The 22,586-nt window shown below is 46.3% G+C and overlaps 1 protein-coding gene across 1 annotated transcript in view; it reads left to right on the forward strand.

The window, feature by feature from the left end:
* The window catches only part of LOC142217739 (vomeronasal type-2 receptor 26-like), a 35,004-nt gene extending 17,885 nt beyond the window's left edge, over positions 1-17,119 (forward strand). Inside the window, exon 5 of the mRNA XM_075286446.1 lies at positions 16,206-17,119. Within this exon, the coding sequence (XP_075142547.1) occupies positions 16,206-17,119 (914 nt within the window). The remainder of the gene's footprint in view (positions 1-16,205) is intronic.
* The last annotated feature ends 5,467 nt before the right edge of the window (positions 17,120-22,586 follow it).

Here is a 22,586-nt window from a genome sequence, read left to right on the forward strand (position 1 = left end):
ACACTTTTATTGTCTCAATATCAGTCTCAGGTCTCATTGTCTAAATCCACAGCCTCGTTTATCATCCCCTTTAGACACAGGAATACACAGATTGATATCACTAACAGGATCAGTCTCTATGTTGCATAAAACATAACAGGAACATAAGTGCAGATCATCCAACAGTCCTTGATATTTCTCCTCTCAGGATTTCATATATCTCATCTCTTTATCTCCATCCAATCTTTGGGTTTAGTTTATAAGTGTCTCCACTGACTCAGAATCTGGAGGGAAGGAGAAAACTCAAGAATATACATTAATCATATGTTTTTCATAATTCGTCACATAGTCAGTCAGCACACCATATTACATCTGGAACAATTGTGAAAAAGACAACCCAAATATAGGGCTAAGGCTAATTTCTCCTGTCAAGAATTTACCTTACAGAGAATGCAAATACAAGTGGCAACCAATAATTACTTTCCAATACTCTGGGAGCTGCATGGGGGGTATGAAACACTTATTATACAGTATACTCATAATATAGCATAGTATTTTCCTTATTACCCATAAGTTCCATTATTACTTTGATGCTCTCAGGGATCTTACTTACACTACATCTTTCAGTAGCTGTCTACCTGCAGTCCCGTCTATGGTGATTTTCTTCACCAGATATGCCTCAGACCATCTTGACGAGAGATAACTATACACAAGCACTTACTCATACCGTCTCACCTTTAGTAACAGCATATACTTAACCTGCAATCCCTGGAACAGGTACAAGGGCCTCAGGCTCACCTATATCTGACTATAGTGATACTAAATCCTGCGGCTGCCCATCCTCCACTCACCAGGTCACATATGGCTACTACTAAACAGTACACTTAGTAAGAAGCTGCTTATGCCATAAGTGGGAACGATGTTCTCAGTACATACTCTCTTACCACCGGACACCAGGACTTGTACATCCTCTTTCCAAGTCTCCTTTCCTCCTAGACCATTTTTGGTGCATCAGTGTCTTAAAACCTGAAAAGAGAGCTAAAATGTTTGGGTCTAGCATGGTGACCCCTGTAGTTACATGTCCCCTTGGCTTATGCAGCTGGGCTAATGGCAGTATCTGCCCACATGCTACCCTACTTCTTTCCTATCAGCCTTGGTGTGTGGCCATAACTTCTGACTATACCTACCTATGAGCAGCCGCAGGGTCTCCATCACACAAAAAGTTCTTGCCCTCCAGATCGGACCATAATTTTACTATATCAAACACCTACCCTCAGACATTGTACCATGTTCAAGTGATGGCTTCTATCTGTGCTTGGTTTACCTCATATTCAATGACCGTGGCATATCCGTGGCAGAATCCACCATCTACAAAAGAACTCAATCAAAGTTATCAATAGATTCATATTAGCAAAAAAAAATAAAAAATTTCCTTAAGTTGTCTTAATCTTCTTCACTCCCCCTTGAACCAAACAAAAAGCATGATGTAATTATGAACTTTTTATACTCCAATGTTCACTAACAATGACTCTTGTGGTTTCCTATCTTTTTTTTTTTTTCTTAAATGACTTCATGTTCTGTGAAATAGATATTTTACCAATGACAAAGCTGGATACGTTCAAGAATGTCTATCTTCTTATCACACTGCAGGTGAGCTGTCCAGCCACTTATCTTTGCTTCCAAACCAAGATTTACAACCCCCTTTCTTAGCAGTGTCTTCTCATGCAAGCAGCTACACAGCCCACACATGACTGTGCCCCCCCTCCCTCTGTGTGTGTGTAGGACTACAGGATTCAGCAAGCTCTAATGCATACTTCTTAAAGGAACAGAGACACATTCATACAATCTCATCAGCAGAGAAGGCAGAAACACTGAGTAGAAGAATCAAATAAGTCTCCTGATCACGTAACAAAATTTATACACAAAGGACATTACACAGCAGATACGGGGGTGGCTTCTAATTCACTTAGTATAGGACAAAATAATTTTCCTTTCTTTACTTTTTTTTTTTTTTAAACCAAAACATCATCACAAAAATAACCTGTGCTACATCTTTTTATCAATCAGCATACACACACATACACACATATATTTTTTAAAAATTTCAAAACTTGGGACACCTTTTTGAGTTTCCATATCCGTTTTCCTACAATAGAGAACAATCCTGATTTATAGGAGCATGGTTCATCACAAAAGAACACAGAAGGTAAATAGAGTATACTGTGTACGTCTTGAGAGGGTCCAGTGTTAAAATCAAAGATGGTGAACACTAGGGCGACACCCTTCCCACCATGTTCCTTTGGACACAATAGATATGATAAGGACTGTAACTCTGGTGCTGGAACAAAGCCAAGTTTCGACTCCTCCGCACCTTCTTGAAGCTCTCGGCAGTCAGTTAATGCTGTGAAATCCAGGGAATCATACGAACACAATTCAAACAGCTAGCAGTTAGTACCGACACCAAAATTACACATTAATATTTTTCATGCAACTTTTTGAATATTCTCATCACAAACCCCACTTCTGTAATTACCACAGGTATTCAGAACCTATTAAACTATACTTGAAGTTACCTTAAGGGAAATCTACCAGACTTTTACAATTTTCTTTACTAGATCCCAACCAAAGTTTAAACGTATAATCCTCTAAACATCATAATAGTGGTATACAGTGAGGTCTTTTATAGCTGAACTTGTCACTAGTTTTACAAGGAATTATTTCTCTTGGCAATGTATCAGATTCTTTGTATTTGCTTTTAAAGTTACTCATCCTCACAATCAACTTCCAGAAATCCTTCATTTGCTATAGCACACGCACCTATAAACCATGCTGTGCCTTGTAACATTCTATTGTCTTTCAATATGCCTCTATTCTCTCAGATAGCAGCTGTCAATTGGACTGACTACAACCTCACTTGCTAAGGAATATGGCTGCCACAGGAAGTGGCCACTGCTGGGCTGGGCTGCAATATACCATTGGACGGCAATCCAGCTAACTTATACAGATGGCTTGTGTCCTTCACATACTTCTTTCCCTCCCTAACCTTAACCAATTCCACTGCCGTCTGTGCCTCACTGGGCAAAGTATGTTTACACTTAAACGCCATAACTAGAGATGAGCGAACAGTGTTCTATCGAACTCATGTTCGATCGGATATTAGGCTGTTCGGCATGTTCGAATCGAATCGAACACCGTGTGGTAAAGTGCGCCATTACTCGATTCCCCTCCCACCTTCCCTGGCGCCTTTTTTGCTCCAATAACAGCGCAGGGTAGGTGGGACAGGAACTACGACACCGGTGACGTTGAAAAAAGTAGGCAAAACCCATTGGCTGCCGAAAACATGTGACCTCTAATTTAAAAGAACAGCGCAGCCCAGGTTCGCGTCATTCTGAGCTTGCAATTCACCGGGGACAGAGGTTTCCGTCCAGTTAGCCAGGGCTTAGATTCTGGGTAGGCAGGGACAGGCTAGGATAGGAAGGAGAAGACAACCAACAGCTCTTATAAGAGCTAAATTCCAGGGAGAAGCTTGTCAGTGTAACGTGGCACTGACGGGCTCAATCGCCGCAACCCAGCTTTCCCAGGATCCTGAATGGAATACACTGTCAGTGTATTCCCGTATACCCGATATATACCCCGATACCCGTTCCAACGGTGTGCCCCCCCACCTTCACCCCAGAAATACCCTGCAAGTCCCCTAGCAATAGAATTGGGGCTATATACACCCACAATTTTTACTACTGGTATACAGTGCCATTGTCTGACTGGGAATTCAAAGAATATATTGGGAATACAAATACCCTCATTTCTTGCTACTGCCATATAGTGCCAGTGTCTGACTGGGAATTCAAAGAATATATTGGGAATACAAATACCCTCATTTCTTGCTACTGCCATATAGTGCCAGTGTCTGACTGGGAATTCAAAGAATATATTGGGGTTACGTGCACCCACAATTTTTACTACTGGTATACAGTGCCATTGTCTGACTGGGAATTCAAAGAATATATTGGGAATACAAATACCCTCATTTCTTGCTACTGCCATATAGTGCCAGTGTCTGACTGGGAATTCAAAGAATATATTGGGGTTACGTGCACCCACAATTTTTACTACTGGTATACAGTGCCATTGTCTGACTGGGAATTCAAAGAATATATTGGGAATACAAATACTCTCATTTCTTGCTACTGCCATATAGTGCCAGTGTCTGACTGGGAATTCAAAGAATATATTGGGAATACAAATACCCTCATTTCTTGCTACTGCCATATAGTGCCAGTTTCTGACTGGTAATTCAAAGAATATATTGGGGTTACGTGCACCCACAATTTTTACTACTGGTATACAGTGCCATTGTCTGACTGGGAATTCAAAGAATATATTGGGGTTATAAATACCCTCATTTCTTGCTACTGCCATATAGTGCCAGTGTCTGACTGGGAATTCAAAGAATATATTGGGGTTACGTGCACCCACAATTTTTACTACTGGTATACAGTGCCATTGTCTGACTGGGAATTCAAAGAATATATTGGGAATACAAATACCCTCATTTCTTGCTACTGCCATATAGTGCCAGTTTCTGACTGGTAATTCAAAGAATATATTGGGGTTACGTGCACCCACAATTTTTACTACTGGTATACAGTGCCATTGTCTGACTGGGAATTCAAAGAATATATTGGGAATACAAATACCCTCATTTCTTGCTACTGCCATATAGTGCCAGTTTCTGACTGGTAATTCAAAGAATATATTGGGGTTACGTGCACCCACAATTTTTACTACTGGTATACAGTGCCATTGTCTGACTGGGAATTCAAAGAATATATTGGGGTTATAAATACCCTCATTTCTTGCTACTGCCATATAGTGCCAGTGTCTGACTGGGAATTCAAAGAATATATTGGGGTTACGTGCACCCACAATTTTTACTACTGGTATACAGTGCCAATTTCTAACTAGGAATTCAAAATGCGCAAGGCTCCCGGAAAGGGACGTGGACGAGGCCGTGGGCGAGGTCGGGGGAATGGTTCTGGGGAGCAAGGTAGCAGTGAAGCCACAGGGCGTCCCGTGCCTACTCCTGTGGGGCAGCAAGCATTGCGCCACTCCACAGTGCCAGGGTTGCTTGCCACATTAACTAAACTGCAGGGTACAAACCTTAGTAGGCCCGAGAACCAGGAACAGGTCTTGCAATGGCTGTCAGAGAACGCTTACAGCACATTGTCCAGCAGCCAGTCAGACTCTGCCTCCTCTCCTCCTATTACCCAACAGTCTTGTCCTCCTTCCTCCCAAAATTCCCAAGCTTCACAGAACAATAACCCCAACTGTCCCTGCTCCCCAGAGCTGTTCTCCGCTCCTTTCATTGTCCCTCAACCTGCCTCTCCACGTCACGATTCCACGAACCTAACAGAGGAGCATCTGTGTCCAGATGCTCAAACACTAGAGTCTCCTCCATCTCCGTTCGATTTGGTGGTGGATGACCAGCAACCCACCCTCATCGACGATGATGTGACGCAGTTGCCGTCAGGGCATCCAGTTGACCGGCGCATTGTGCGGGAGGAGGAGATGAGACAGGAGTTGGAAGAGGAAGTGGTGGATGATGAGGACACTGACCCGACCTGGACAGGGGGGATGTCAAGCGGGGAAAGTAGTGTGGATGTTGAGGCAGGTGCAGCACCAAAAAGGGTAGCTAGAGGCAGAGGCAGAGGTCAGCAGCTTAGGCGAAGCCAGGCCACACCCGGAATCTCCCAAGATGTTCCAGTTCGTACCCAGCCCCGAAAAACTCCCACCTCGAGGGCACGTTTCTCGAAGGTGTGGAGTTTTTTCAAGGAATGCGCCGAGGACAGATATAGTGTTGTCTGCACAATTTGCCTCTCGAAATTGATTAGGGGCTCTGAGAAGAGCAACCTGTCCACCACTTCAATGCGCCGTCATTTGGAATCCAAGCACTGGAATCAGTGGCAGGCAGCAACGGCAGGACAAAGGCCGCCTGCCGTTCACGCCACTGCCACTGCCTCTGCCACTGCCTCTGCCTCTGCCACTGCCACTGCTGACTGTGCTGGCGATGCACTCCAGAGGACGAGCCAGGACACCACTTCATCTGCCTCCGCCACTTTGTTGACTTCTACCTCATCCTCCCCTGGTCCTGTCTTATCTCCTTCTCCTGCACCATCAAAGGCACCATCAGGCGTTTCTTTACAACAACCCACCATCTCTCAGACATTGGAGCGGCGGCAGAAATACACTGCTAACCACCCACACGCGCAAGCCTTGAACGCCAACATCGCTAAACTGCTGGCCCAGGAGATGTTGGCGTTCCGGCTTGTTGAAACTCCCGCCTTCCTGGACCTGATGGCAACTGCGGCACCTCGCTATGCCGTCCCTAGCCGTCACTACTTCTCCCGGTGTGCCGTCCCCGCCTTGCACCAGCACGTGTCACTCAACATCAGGTGGGCCCTTAGTTCCGCGCTTTGCACAAAGGTCCACTTGACCACCGACGCGTGGACAAGTGCATGCGGACAGGGACGCTACATTTCACTGACGGCACACTGGGTGAATGTAGTTGAGGCTGGGACTGCTTCCCAAACTGGCCCGGTGTACCTCGTCTCCCCGCCTAACATTCCTGGCAGGGACACGAGAAGAACACCCCCCTCCTCCTCCTCCTCTACCGCCTCCTCCTCCGCCACCGCCTCCTCCTCCGCTGTTAGATTGACCCCAGCTACGAGTTGGAAACGTTGCAGCACTGGCGTTGGTAGACGTCAGCAGGCTGTGCTGAAGCTGATCAGCTTGGGGGACAGACAGCACACTGCCTCCGAGGTGAGGGATGCCCTCCTCGATGAGACGGCAATATGGTTTGAGCCGCTGCACCTGGGCCCAGGCATGGTCGTTTGTGATAACGGCCGGAACCTGGTAGCAGCTCTGGAGCTTGCCGGACTCCAACATGTTCCATGCCTGGCCCACATCTTCAACCTAGTGGTGCAACGTTTCCTAAAGAGCTACCCCAATGTTCCAGAGCTACTGGTGAAAGTGCGGCGCATGTGCACCCACTTTCGCAAGTCGACAGTAGCCGCTGCTAGCTTAAAATCTCTCCAGCAACGCCTGCATGTGCCACAACACCGGCTTTTGTGCGACGTCCCCACACGCTGGAACTCAACGTTTCAGATGTTGAATAGAGTGGTTGAGCAGCAGAGACCTTTGATGGAATACCAGCTACAAAACCCTAGGGTGCCACAAAGTCAGCTGCCTCAGTTTCACATCCATGAGTGGCCATGGATGAGAGACCTTTGTGACATCCTACGGGTCTTTGAGGAGTCCACAAGGAGGGTGAGCTCTGAGGATGCGATGGTGAGCCTTACAATCCCGCTCTTGTGTGTTCTGAGAGAATCCCTGATTGACATCAGGGATAACTCAGATCACACAGAGGAGTTAGGGATAGCATCCGATCCGTCACAGCTGGAGAGTAGGTCCACACATCTGTCCGCTTCACTGCGTTTAATGGAGGAGGAGGAGGAGGAGGAGGAGGAAGAAGAGTTGTCCGATGATGTGATGGTGATACAGGAGGCTTCCGGGCAACTTCGAATCGTCCCATTGTTGCAGCGCGGATGGGTAGACATGGAGGATGAGGAGGAAATGGAGATTGAACTTTCCGGTGGGGCCAGAGGAGTCATGCCAACTAACACTGTGGCAGACATGGCTGAGTTCATGTTGGGGTGCTTTACAACCGACAAGCGTATTGTCAAAATCATGGAGGACAACCAGTACTGGATCTTTGCTATCCTTGACCCCCGGTATAAAAACAACATCTCGTCTTTTATTCCGGTAGAGGGGAGGGCCAATCGCATCAATGCTTGCCACAGGCAATTGGTGCAGAATATGATGGAGATGTTTCCAGCATGTGACGTTGGCGGCAGGGAGGGCAGTTCCTCCAGTAGGCAACCAAGTTCTCACCGGTCCACACAAACGAGGGGCACACTGTCTAAGGTCTGGGACACCTTGATGGCACCCCCTCGCCAAAGTGCCGCCACGGAGGGTCCTAGTGTCACCAGGCGTGAGAAGTATAGGCGCATGTTGCGGGAATACCTTTCCGACCACAGCCCTGTCCTCTCCGACCCCTCTGCGCCCTACACGTATTGGGTGTCGAAGTTGGACCTGTGGCTTGAACTTGCCCTATATGCCTTGGAGGTGCTGTCCTGTCCTGCCGCCAGCGTCCTATCTGAGAGGGTGTTCAGTGCAGCCGGTGGCATCATCACTGACAAGCGCACCCGTCTGTCAGCTGAGAGTGCCGACCGGCTCACTTTGATAAAAATGAACCACCACTGGATAGAGCCTTCATTTTTGTGCCCACCTGTGTAAAGCACCCCAACATGAAACTCCATGTCTGTACTCAACCTCTCCAATTCCTCCGCATCCTCATACTCATCCACCATAAGCGTTGCACAATTCTGCTAATACTAGGCTCCCTCCAACATGATTTCCCCCAACTCTGCTGGTTAGAGGCTCCCTCCACCCTGATTTCCACCAACTCTGCTGGTTAGAGGCTCCCTCCACCCTGCTTTCCCACAACTCTGCTGGTTAGAGGCTCCCTCTACCATGAATTTGCCCAAACTGGGCTGTTTAGAGGCTCCCTCCACCATGAATTTGCCCAAACTGGGCTGGTTAGAGGCTCCCTCCACCATGAATTGGTCCAAACTTAGTTTTTTAGAGGCTCCCTCCACCATGAATTTGCCCAAACTGGGCTGTTTAGAGGCTCCCTCCACCATGAATTGGTCCAAACTGGGCTGTTTAGAGGCTCCCTCCACCATTAATTGGTCCAAACTGGGCTGGTTAGAGGCTCCCTCCACCATGAATTTCCCAAAACTTGGCTGTTTAGAGGCTCCCTCCACCATGAATTGGTCCAAACTTGGCTGTTTAGAGGCTCCCTCCACCATTAATTGGTCCAAACTGGGCTGGTTAGAGGCTCCCTCCACCATGAATTGGTCCAAACTGGGTTTTTTAGAGGCTCCCTCCACCATGAATTGGTCCAAACTGGGGTTTTTAGAGGCTCCCTCCACCATGAATTGGTCCAAACTGGGCTGTTTAGCGGCTCCCTCCACCATTAATTGGTCCAAACTGGGCTGGTTAGAGGCTCCCTCCACCATGAATTTGCCCAAACTGGGCTGTTTAGAGGCTCCCTCCACCATGAATTTGCCCAAACTGGGCTGGTTAGAGGCTCCCTCCACCATGAATTGGTCCAAACTGGGGTTTTTAGAGGCTCCCTCCACCATGAATTGGTCCAAACTTGGCTGTTTAGAGGCTCCCTCCACCATTAATTGGTCCAAACTGGGCTGGTTAGAGGCTCCCTCCACCATGAATTGGTCCAAACTGGGTTTTTTAGAGGCTCCCTCCACCATGAATTTGCCCAAACTGGGCTGTTTAGAGGCTCCCTCCACCATGAATTGGTCCAAACTGGGCTGGTTAGAGGCTCCCTCCACCATGAATTTCCCAAAACTTGGCTGTTTAGAGGCTCCCTCCACCATAAATTGGTCCAAACTGGGCTGGTTAGAGGCTCCCTCCACCATGAATTGGTCCAAACTGGGCTGTTTAGAGGCTCCCTCCACCATGAATTTGCCCAAACTGGGCTGTTTAGCGGCTCCCTCCACCATTAATTGGTCCAAACTGGGCTGGTTAGAGGCTCCCTCCACCATGAATTTGCCCAAACTGGGCTGTTTAGAGGCTCCCTCCACCATGAATTTGCCCAAACTGGGCTGGTTAGAGGCTCCCTCCACCATGAATTGGTCCAAACTGGGTTTTTTAGAGGCTCCCTCCACCATGAATTTGCCCAAACTGGGCTGTTTAGAGGCTCCCTCCACCATGAATTGGTCCAAACTGGGCTGTTTAGAGGCTCCCTCCACCATTAATTGGTCCAAACTGGGCTGGTTAGAGGCTCCCTCCACCATGAATTTCCCAAAACTTGGCTGTTTAGAGGCTCCCTCCACCATTAATTGGTCCAAACTGGGCTGGTAAGAGGCTCCCTCCACCATGAATTTGCCCAAACTGGGCTGTTTAGAGGCTCCCTCCACCATGAATTTGCCCAAACTGGGCTGTTTAGAGGCTCCCTCCACCATGAATTGGTCCAAACTGGGTTTTTTAGAGGCTCCCTCCACCATGAATTGGTCCAAACTGGGCTGTTTAGAGGCTCCCTCCACCATGAATTTGCCCAAACTGGGCTGTTTAGCGGCTCCCTCCACCATTAATTGGTCCAAACTGGGCTGGTTAGAGGCTCCCTCCACCATGAATTTGCCCAAACTGGGCTGTTTAGAGGCTCCCTCCACCATGAATTTGCCCAAACTGGGCTGTTTAGAGGCTCCCTCCACCATGAATTGGTCCAAACTGGGCTGGTTAGAGGCTCCCTCCACCATGAATTTCCCAAAACTTGGCTGTTTAGAGGCTCCCTCCACCATTAATTGGTCCAAACTGGGCTGGTTAGAGGCTCCCTCCACCATGAATTGGTCCAAACTGGGCTGTTTAGAGGCTCCCTCCACCATGAATTTGCCCAAACTGGGCTGTTTAGCGGCTCCCTCCACCATTAATTGGTCCAAACTGGGCTGGTTAGAGGCTCCCTCCACCATGAATTTGCCCAAACTGGGCTGTTTAGAGGCTCCCTCCACCATGAATTTGCCCAAACTGGGCTGGTTAGAGGCTCCCTCCACCATGAATTGGTCCAAACTGGGTTTTTTAGAGGCTCCCTCCACCATGAATTTGCCCAAACTGGGCTGTTTAGAGGCTCCCTCCACCATGAATTGGTCCAAACTGGGCTGTTTAGAGGCTCCCTCCACCATTAATTGGTCCAAACTGGGCTGGTTAGAGGCTCCCTCCACCATGAATTTCCCAAAACTTGGCTGTTTAGAGGCTCCCTCCACCATTAATTGGTCCAAACTGGGCTGGTTAGAGGCTCCCTCCACCATGAATTTGCCCAAACTGGGCTGTTTAGAGGCTCCCTCCACCATGAATTTGCCCAAACTGGGCTGTTTAGAGGCTCCCTCCACCATGAATTGGTCCAAACTGGGTTTTTTAGAGGCTCCCTCCACCATGAATTGGTCCAAACTGGGCTGTTTAGAGGCTCCCTCCACCATGAATTTGCCCAAACTGGGCTGTTTAGCGGCTCCCTCCACCATGAATTGGTCCAAACTGGGGTTTTTAGAGGCTCCCTCCACCATGAATTGGTCCAAACTTGGCTGTTTAGAGGCTCCCTCCACCATGAATTGGTCCAAACTGGGGTGGTTAGAGGCTCCCTCCACCATTAATTGGTCCAAACTGGGCTGGTTAGAGGCTCCCTCCACCATTAATTGGTCCAAACTGGGCTGGTTAGAGGCTCCCTCCACCATTAATTGGTCCAAACTGGGCTGGTTAGAGGCTCCCTCCACCATGAATTTGCCCAAACTGGGCTGTTTAGAGGCTCCCTCCACCATGAATTGGTCCAAACTGGGTTTTTTAGAGGCTCCCTCCACCATTAATTGGTCCAAACTGGGCTGGTTAGAGGCTCCCTCCACCATGAATTTGCCCAAACTGGGCTGTTTAGAGGCTCCCTCCACCATGAATTTGCCCAAACTGGGCTGGTTAGAGGCTCCCTCCACCATGAATTGGTCCAAACTGGGGTTTTTAGAGGCTCCCTCCACCATGAATTGGTCCAAACTTGGCTGTTTAGAGGCTCCCTCCACCATGAATTGGTCCAAACTGGGGTGGTTAGAGGCTCCCTCCACCATTAATTGGTCCAAACTGGGCTGGTTAGAGGCTCCCTCCACCATTAATTGGTCCAAACTGGGCTGGTTAGAGGCTCCCTCCACCATTAATTGGTCCAAACTGGGCTGGTTAGAGGCTCCCTCCACCATGAATTGCCCAAACTGGGGTGTTTAGAGGCTCCCTCCACCATGAATTGGTCCAAACTGGGTTTTTTAGAGGCTCCCTCCACCATTAATTGGTCCAAACTGGGCTGGTTAGAGGCTCCCTCCACCATGAATTTGCCCAAACTGGGCTGTTTAGAGGCTCCCTCCACCATGAATTTGCCCAAACTGGGCTGGTTAGAGGCTCCCTCCACCATGAATTGGTCCAAACTGGGGTTTTTAGAGGCTCCCTCCACCATGAATTGGTCCAAACTGGGCTGGTTAGAGGCTCCCTCCACCATTAATTGGTCCAAACTGGGCTGGTTAGAGGCTCCCTCCACCATTAATTGGTCCAAACTGGGCTGGTTAGAGGCTACCTCCACCATTAATTGGTCCAAACTGGGCTGGTTAGAGGCTCCCTCCTCCATGAATTTGCCCAAACTGGGCTGTTTAGAGGCTCCCTCCACCATGAATTGGTCCAAACTGGGTTTTTTAGAGGCTCCCTCCACCATTAATTGGTCCAAACTGGGCTGGTTAGAGGCTCCCTCCACCATGAATTTGCCCAAACTGGGCTGTTTAGAGGCTCCCTCCACCATGAATTTGCCCAAACTGGGCTGGTTAGAGGCTCCCTCCACCATGAATTGGTCCAAACTGGGGTTTTTAGAGGCTCCCTCCACCATGAATTGGTCCAAACTTGGCTGTTTAGAGGCTCCCTCCACCATGAATTGGTCCAAACTGGGGTGGTTAGAGGCTCCCTCCACCATTAATTGGTCCAAACTGGGCTGGTTAGAGGCTCCCTCCACCATTAATTGGTCCAAACTGGGCTGGTTAGAGGCTCCCTCCACCATGAATTGGTCCAAACTGGGGTTTTTAGAGGCTCCCCCCACCATGAATTGGTCCAAACTTGGCTGTTTAGAGGCTCCCTCCACCATTAATTGGTCCAAACTGGGCTGGTTAGAGGCTCCCTCCACCATTAATTGGTCCAAACTGGGCTGGTTAGAGGCTCCCTCCACCATTAATTGGTCCAAACTGGGCTGGTTAGAGGCTCCCTCCACCATTAATTGGTCCAAACTGGGCTGGTTAGAGGCTCCCTCCACCATGAATTTGCCCAAACTGGGCTGGTTAGAGGCTCCCTCCACCATGAATTGGTCCAAACTGGGGTTTTTAGAGGCTCCCTCCACCATGAATTTGCCCAAACTGGGGTGTTTAGAGGCTCCCTCCACCATGAATTTGCCCAAACTCTGCTGGTTAGAGGCTCAATCCACCCTGATTTTCAAAACAAATGTTGGTGCCAACCTCAACTTACTACAAGGGCCAAATTCACTGCTGGTGACAAGCTCTCCTCACTGCAAGTGCCAAATACACATGTTTCAAGGTGTTTTCCTACTGTCAGAGAGGTGGTATTGAGTGTGTAAAGTGTGTAGTTGTTAGGCTGTGATGTTGGGGTAATAGAGGGTCTTTGGTGTGTTAGATGCCCCCAGACATGCTTCCCCTGCTGTCCCAGTGTCATTCCAGAGGTGTTGGCATCATTTCCTGGGGTGTCATAGTGGACTTGGTGACCCTCCAGACACGGATTTGGGTTTCCCCCTTAACGAGTATCTGTTCCCCATAGACTATAATGGGGTTCGAAACCCGTTCGAACACACGAACATTGAGCGGCTGTTCGAATCGAATTTCGAACCTCGAACATTTTAGTGTTCGCTCATCTCTAGCCATAACATGATCACAAACTAGAAATATAACACTAGTGCAGCTGCTCACCAGTGCTAGACTCACAGTCACCGCCCAAGATCCACCTTCCCGGTTACAGGATCTTGTCGTCAGGTCCCCAACCCCAGACTGCAGCTCTATGTGTATTTCCACTACTCTACAACAAATCCCTAGCGGATGTATATTTGACCTTATGGATCCTAACTACTATTTCAAATCCCTGGCGGATTTGAGAAACCTTAAGGGTCCTACCGACACCTGTCCTTTGCTCTGTTTCCCCGGAATGACAGCCTGTGTCCAGCAATTATGTTATGGCATGAAACGCAACACCTTTCCTAAATAAACAGACGGCTTCCAACTATCTCACTTCACTTAAACATTCTCAACTTTCAGATCCAATCCATCTATGAAAAACTCTGACCAATTGAGCCACATGGGACAGAAAACAGCAATGCTTAGTTTTTAAAACTACCAGAGGAAAGTTCCAGAAACCCTGTCCCTTCTGGGGTTCAGACAAATAACCCGTCATAACCACCAAGTTTACTAGCCATCATTTCCCGATTCACAGGTGAGGATACATATATATATATATATATATATATATATATATATATATATATATATATATATATATATATATATATATTATAAGTAAACTCACCGTGATCAGCTGAGGTTCCGGACCCTCCTCGGAAAATGACGGAGTTCAATTAAGGTGACCTGTGCGGGTCAAAAGCCTCTCTGGATTTCCGTCAAAGTAGTTTCCTGGGTTTCAGCACCAAATTGTCAGAGTCGTAATAGACTATATCCTGGATCAATCAGTCAGTCCAAATTAATGAGCATATTTGTGCACAATTGCTAAGAATGAGACAGACACTAAGTTCTAACACTAAGCCAGCTAGATGCTCTTTCGCCCAAGTCAAGTCTGCACTGCTGGCTCTTTATTGAAAGTCCACACACTTAAGAGACAAAGAAAGGAGGGGGTTACTGCCCCCTTTGGCATTCCTGAGCTGCTGTCCATATCCCATTGGCTCCAAACTTCAATGTCCAGCCAGACACCTCCTTGCTCCAGTCTGTGGAATTCTTTTTTTTTTTTTTTTAAATGTAGATTGTGAGCCCCATATAGGGATCACAATGTACATTTTTTCCCTATCAGTATGTCTTTGTAGAATGGGAGGGAATCCACGCAAAGATGGGGAGAACATACAAACTCCTTGCAGATGTTGTTCCTGGCTGGATTCGAACCCAGGACTCCAGAGCTGCAAGGCTGCAGTGCTAACCACTGAGCCACCGTGTTGCCCCTCAGTCTGTGGAATTCTGTTACAGGGTGTGCCAAACAGGAATCAAGCTTCATCTTGGAAATTCCTTTCTTTGTCTCAGAACTATGTAACCTTATTGAAGAAAAATTAGTATTTCTTATGACACAAACATGCAATATAAAGTATAAGAATCTTGATTCATGTTCTCAGACTTAACAAGAATAGTGTCGGCCATCTTCGTCTCATATACAGCTGGGTATCCAGTCTACAGTACAGGTACTGGAGAGGGGCTGCCAGCACCCATTTCACTCCCCCTCCTCCAACCCTAGCCCCTTCACCATGATGTAATTGTAAAAAACAATTTTAATAAATTTTTCATGGATACCCCCCAAGGGCCTGAAATCTAATTTTTTAGGGGTTACCCCAAGGGCCAAAAAATAAAACACTGCTGCTGCATGGCTCTAGTCACCCTAAGGGCCAAAAACACTGCCGTGTGCAAGGCTTAACTCACCCAAAGGGCCAAAAAATCTCTGCTGGTGCAAAGCTGAACTAAGTTAAAGGGCCAAAAACTCTGCAGGTAGAGGCTGAAGTCACCTGAAGGGCCTCAATCTCTGCTGGTAGCTCAGCTTAAGGGCCTGTAACTTAATTTGGATGGGCTCATGTTAAGGGCCTCAAAAGTGAATTTTGGAATTTTTACCACATCTCACACACACACACACACACACACACACACACACACACACACACACACACACACACACACACACACACACACACACATCCACAATGACAGGTCAGGGTGGGGACTGTTGGATTTCCCATTGCCTATTCCATCTGTGGTTGTCATGGGCAACATGATTTAAAGGGGTGCTTGTTAATGTTTGTTGAGTTTAAATTTGGGTTTGTGTCCGCCCATTTGGGGAGTAAAGAAGGTTTCCAGGTATTTTCCCACTTTGATAGAGGTTTTTTTGAGTGTGTAAAGTGTGTAGTTGTTAGGCTGTGATGTTGGGGTAATAGAGGGTCTTTGGTGTGTTAGATGCCCCCAGACATGCTTCCCCTGATGTCCCAGTTACATTGCAGAGGTGTTGGCATCATTTGTTGAGGTGTGATAGTGGACTTGGTGACCCTCCTGAGTCGAATGGTGGGATCCCCTGAAACGAAGCATTTTCCCCATAGACTATAATGGGGTTCAATATTCATTCAAATAGTCCAATAATGAGTGGCTATTCAAAATGAATAACGAATATTGAATATTTTACTGTTCGTTCATCTCTAATACTAACACATTTATTAAAGTAACAGTAACATATATAATAATACATATTAATAATAATAATAATAATATTGTCTGCTGAGTTCTTGTACAAACCACTAATATTCTTTACTGTTATTGCAGACAGTGACAAATGCCATAAATGTCTTAAAGAAGAGTGGCCGGATGAGAAGAGAGAGAAATGTGTCCCGAAAACCTACGAGTTTCTCTCCTATGAGAAGGACATTTTGGTTCCAGTTTTTTTAGCCCTCACTTTATTTTTTTCTGCTGTCACATTGTTCGTATTAAGAAGCTTCGTCTATTACTGGGACACTCCAATTGTTAAAGCCAATAACCGGACTGTGAGCTTCATCCTCCTGGTCTCCATCTTGCTCGGCTTCCTCTGTGTCTTCTTCTTCCTTGGTCGTCCAGTGGCCATAACCTGCTTACTGAGACAAACATCATTTGGGATCTTCTTTTCCATTGGTGTCTCTTCTGTTCTTGCCAAGACTATCACAGTCTGTATTGCCTTCAAAGCCACCAAACCTGGCAGTGTCTGGATGAAGTTGGTCTCACAGAAAGTTTCTAACTCTGTGGTCTTGGTGTGTTCTTCTGCACAAGTTCTCATTTGTGTTATCTGGTTGTTGGTGTCTCCTCCTTATGTAGAGTTTGACCATCACTCTTATCCTGGGAAGATCATCATTCAGTGTAATGAGGGCTCAGATCTCTGGTTCTACTCCATGTTGGGTTATATGGGGCTCCTGGCCGCTGTCAGCTTTCTTCTGGCTTTCATGGTGAGGACATTACCGGACAGTTTTAATGAGGCCAAGTACATCACCTTCAGCATGCTGCTGTTCTGTAGTGTCTGGATGGCCATGATCCCGGCTTATCTGAGCACCAGAGGGAAATACATGGTGGCCGTGGAGATATTTGCTATCCTGACCTCATGTGCTGGCATTCTTGGCTGTATATTTTTCCCTAAAGTCTATATTTTACTTTTAAAACCTAATTTTAACTCGAGAAATGTAATAATGGTGAAAAACAAATTACAAATATAAAACAAGTCTGGGGTAACATGGTGACCTCTGGTTTTGCTTCAGATGATATAAAATAACCTTCATTTAACTCTTATGTCGGGAGTGACAGGAAATCTACACCCTGACGTGTCTGACACCTTGTACCCAATGACAACACATGAACGTGTGACAGCTTTTAAAATGTATTTTTATTGTTATAAGTGATTAGTGCAGGTAGTGATAGTAAATATTGTAATATAGGTGATACATAAGTATTCTTCTTTCTTCTCTTATCCCTCCCTTCTTCCCCTGCACTGATCACTGCACCTGAATGCTGCAATGAAATCTTTTGTGTATATACATAAAATAAGCTCCGCTCATAGAAGTCTATGGAGATGGTACAGGAGAGAAATAGCAAATATGGCTGCTGCTTAAAAATCTGGATTCTCATAACCTCCCATGACTAGGTATTGTTGTGAAATATTATCCAATGATGTGAAGATATAAAGCTCTCACTTTCAAGCTACAGGCATGTCTATTATCTCATTGCTCTGTCAGTCAGTCCTAGCTCTCACTGCAACCCTCTCCATAGACTTCAGTGCATTGAAATCATGTCTGTGATCAAACACCAGAGTATAGATAAGACAGCATGCAGAAACAGCGATCAGTGCAGGGGAAGAAGTTTACTATTATATATTACCTATATCATTTAATATTGCCACTTATATATATCTTACTATTATACATCACCTTTATATCACTTACTATTATACATCACCTTTATATCACTTACTATTATACATCACCTTTATATCACTTACTATTACCACATATACACTCACTGGCCACTTTATTAGGTACACCATGCTAGTAACGGGTTGGACCCCCTTTTGCCTTCAGAACTGCCTCAATTCTTCGTGGCATAGATTCAACAAGGTGCTGGAAGCATTCCTCAGAGATTTTGGTCCATATTGACATGATGGCATCACACAGTTGCAGTCGCAGATTTTTCGGCTGCACATCCATGATGCGAATCTCCCGTTCCACCACATCCCAAAGATGCTCCTCTATTGGATTGAGATCTGGTGACTGTGGAGGCCATTGGAGTACAGTGACCTCATTGTCATGTTCAAGAAACCAGTCTGAGATGATTCCAGCTTTATGACATGGCATTGCATTATCCTGCTGAAAGTAGCCATCAGATGTTGGGTACATTGTGGTCATAAAGGGATGGACATGGTCAGCAACAATACTCAGGTAGGCTTTGGCGTTGCAACGATGCTCAATTGGTACCAAGGGGCCCAAAGAGTGCCAAGAAAATATTCCCCACACCATGACACCACCACCACCAGCCTGAACCGTTGATACAAGGCAGGATGGATCCATGCTTTCATGTTATTGACGCCAAATTCTGACCCTACCATCCGAATGTCGCAGCAGAAGTCGAGACTCATCAGACCAGGCAACGTTTTTCCAATCTTCAATTGTCCAATTTCGATGAGCTTGTGCAAATTGTAGCCTCAGTTTCCTGTTCTTAGCTGAAAGGAGTGGCAGCCGGTGTGGTCTTCTGCTGCTGTAGCCCATCTGTAGCCTCAAAGTTGGACGTACTGTGCGGCGTTCAGAGATGCTCTTCTGGCTACCTTGGTTGTAACGGGTGGCTATTTGAGTCACTGTTGCCTTTCTATCAGCTCGAACCAGTCTGGCCATTCTCCTCTGACCTCTGGCATCAACAACGCATTTCCGCCCCCCACAGAACTGCCGCTCACTGGATGTTTTTTCTTTTTCGGACCATTCTCTGTAAACCCTAGAGATGGTTGTGCGTGAAAATCCCAGTAGATCAGCAGTTTCTGAAATACTCAGACCAGCCCTTCTGGCACCAACAACCATGCCACGTTCAAAGGCACTCAAATCACCTTTCTTCCCCCCCATACTGATGCTCGGTTTGAACTGCAGGAGATTGTCTTGACCATGTCTACATGCCTAAATGCACTGAGTTGCCGCCATGTGATTGGCTGATTAGAAATTAAGTGTTAACGAGCAGTTGGACAGGTGTACCTAATAAAGTGGCCGGTGAGTGTATATCATGTATATATTTCTTACTATATCACTTGTACTACTTATTCCGGTTCACTTTAGTTCTGAGATTCTGCTAATAAAATGCTGCAATGTGCTCCACATACTCACAAATACATTACACTAGTGATCATCCTGTAAACTTGGCTTTAATCCTTTCATGAGTTTGGTCTTTGGATGAAAAATAGGAGATAAAGCAGAGTTCTTTCTCCCCTTGTAATTTCATGGGATTAGTTACAGCAGGGAAGATTATAAGACAACCCCCCCCCCAATCCTGTATAACAGTATACAGTAACAGTATACAGCATTCACGCCCCTTGAACTTTTTTACATTTTGTTACCTTACCATCACAAACAAATGTAGTTTATTGAGATTTTAAGTGGTCGCCACCACAAAATAGCTGGTAATTGTGAAGTGGAAGGAAAATGGTTATAAAACATTGTAATCAAATAAAAATCTGACGTGCAAAAGTCTTCAGCCCCCTTTACGACGATTCCCCTAAATAAAATCCAGTGCACACAGTTGCCTTCAGAAGTCAATTAAAGAGTTAATAGAGTCCGGTTGTGTGTAATGTAGTCTCAGTATAAATACACCTGTCCTGTGAAGGCCTCAGTGGTTTGTTAGAGAACACTAGTGAACAAACAGCATCATAAAGACCAAGGAACTCACCAGATAGGTCAGAGATAAAGTTGTGGAGAAGTTTGAACCAGAGTTAGGTTATAAAACATGTCCCAAGCTTTGAGCATCCCAAGGAGCCCTGTTCTATCCATCATCCAAAAATGAACAAGTATTCTACAACTGCAAACTTACCAAGACATGGCCGTCCACCTAAACTGATAGACCGAGCAAGGAGAGCACTGGTTAGAGAAGCAGCCTGTGGTCCATGATCATTCTGGAGGAGCTGCAGAAATCCTCAGGTACAGGGAGAATCTGTCCACAGGACAAATAGAAGTCACTCTGCACTCCACAAATCTGCCCTTTATTGAAGAGTGGCCAGAAGAAAGACACAAGTGCCATTTGCACTTTGCCACAATCCATATAGGGGACACAGCAAACACGTGAAAGAAGGGGCTCTGGTCAGATGAGACTAAAGTGGAACTTTTTGGCTGAAATGTGTGGCAGAGACATAACCCTGCTAATCCCCCTAAACACCCCATCCCCACTGTGACTCATGGCAGAAGCAGCATCATGCTGGGGGAAAGCTTTTCTTTAACAGGGACAGGGAAGCTAGTCACAGTTGATGGAAAGATGAATGGAGATAGATACAGGGCAATCCCGGAAGAAAATCTGTTGGAGGCTGCAAAAGACTTGAGACTTTGAAGGAGATTCACCTTCCAGCAAGACAATGACCCTAAACATACTACAGAGCTACTGTAGATTGGTTTGGATTACAGTATATTCTGGTTTTAGAATGGCCCAGTCACAATCCAGACCTAAATCTCATTCAGCATCTGTGACAAGACATGAAAATTACAAATCACAGACGCTCCATCCAATCTGGCTGCACAGAAGAACAAGGGGCAAAAGTCTCAGTCTCTAGATGTGTAAAGATGATAGAGACTGAGCCCAAAAGACTTGCAGCTGCAATTGTAGTGAAAGGAGGTTTTACAAAATATTGATATAGGGGGCTGAAGACTTTTGCACGTCACACTTTTCCGATTTTTATTTGATTAAAGTTTTGATAACCTTGTACCATTCACCTACCACTTCACAAGTATCTGCTACTCTGTGTTGGTTATCATTGAAAATCTCAAGAAAATACATTTAGGTTTGTAGTTATAAGTAGAGATGAGCGAATCGAAGCTGCAGAAGAGGAATTTGTTCCGAATTTCAGGAAATCTTTGATTCGCCAAGAAGCCAGATTTCCTCATGCATTGAGTCGTACGTCTTTAATAAAATGGCTGCTGTACATTTTAGGACAAGGGGCAGGGAACTCTGGGAATGCAGGATCACCCACAATGCCATGTGTGCAGCTAATCTGCAGCCGCCCCTGTGATGTCACAGCCCTATAAAAATCCTCAGCTTGGAAACAATTCAAAACTTCTAAAAATTAAGTAAAAAGTATTAGAAGTGTAGGTAAAGGATGGGGGAGGGGGGGTTTATAAAAGAGTAGTGAAGCAAAACAGGGTTCATTCGGGGTGGTTGCAGTGCCGGTAATAGCGACAATCCTACTATACCTTGCAGCACTCACTGCCATTATACTGCTGCCCATTACTCACCTGTGTATTCAAGGTAGAACATTACAAGCCTTTTGCAGTAGTGGAAAAAAATGAATTCTTAACTAGTAGGGTTGAGCAATCGTGTTCGGAAAAGGTCAGATTCCGATCGGCGTTCGAGAAAATTTCATGATCGCGATCAGTATTCCGAACACGATCTTTTTAGGTGGGATCAAGATCGGTGATTATTTCCCACAATGCTTTGCTACTGGCCAAACATTGTCGGAAAAGCTAAGGGCTCGTTCACACGGAGTAAACGCGGTGCGCAATGCGCCGCGATTTTGACGGTGCATGTTTGCGGTCGCGTTAACGCGCATTAACACGGCATTAACGCGACCGCAAACATGCACCGTCAAAATCGCGGCGCAAACGTCCTGTAAACGCGGCACATTGCGCACCGCGTTTACTCCGTGTGAACGAGCCCTAAGAATGTAGCCTTCACACTGAGTATACGCTCCGCTCATTCTGAGTGAAGTGTATACTCAGTGTGAAGGCTCCACTGTGGTTCCATAGAAATGAATGGAAGCAACCGGAAAACAGCCTTAACCCCCTGCGCACCGGCTGCCTCCATTCATTCTAATGGGAGACTAGCTAACATCTCTAGTAGCTACTTACCTGCAGAGATGACTGGTCCGGTGCCCGGTGTTCTCGTTCTTCTTCGCCTCGCTGTCCCCGCCTCCCAGGTTAGTGTTAAAGAGCTAGGAAGAAGGTGGGGCTTGTGGCTTAGGAGAGTGTGGGCGGGTACTGGGAGGGGCAACGTCATGTCTCCCGCCCTGTATCCGCCCACACTCTCCTAACCTGGGAGGCAGGGGCAGCGAGGCAAAGAAGAATGAGAACACCGGGCACCGGAACAGCCATCTCTGCAGGTAAGTGGACACCAGGGGGGACTAAGTAGCCAGAGGGTTAAAAAAAAAATCCTCTGGCTACTTAGTGATTAAAAAAAATCACTACACAGCGTGGATTCTAATAATTAAAGTGTTCAATTGTTAGATTCCATGCTGTATAGTGAATAGGATTGTTTTTAAAATCCGATCTCTGATTAGTAAAAAAAAATCCCATTGACTTGCATTGGGATCGGAATTGGGATAGAGATCGGGTTCGAATGAAAAATGATCGGAAATCGGATTTCAAAATCGATCCTGAAAAGTCAAGATTGGCTCAACCCTATTAATTAGTAATCTCTGCAGCTATCTGTTATAACTAGAGATGAGCGAACACT

Source organism: Leptodactylus fuscus, chromosome 1 (assembly GCF_031893055.1).
Source record: "Leptodactylus fuscus isolate aLepFus1 chromosome 1, aLepFus1.hap2, whole genome shotgun sequence".
Lineage (NCBI taxonomy): Eukaryota > Metazoa > Chordata > Amphibia > Anura > Leptodactylidae > Leptodactylus > Leptodactylus fuscus.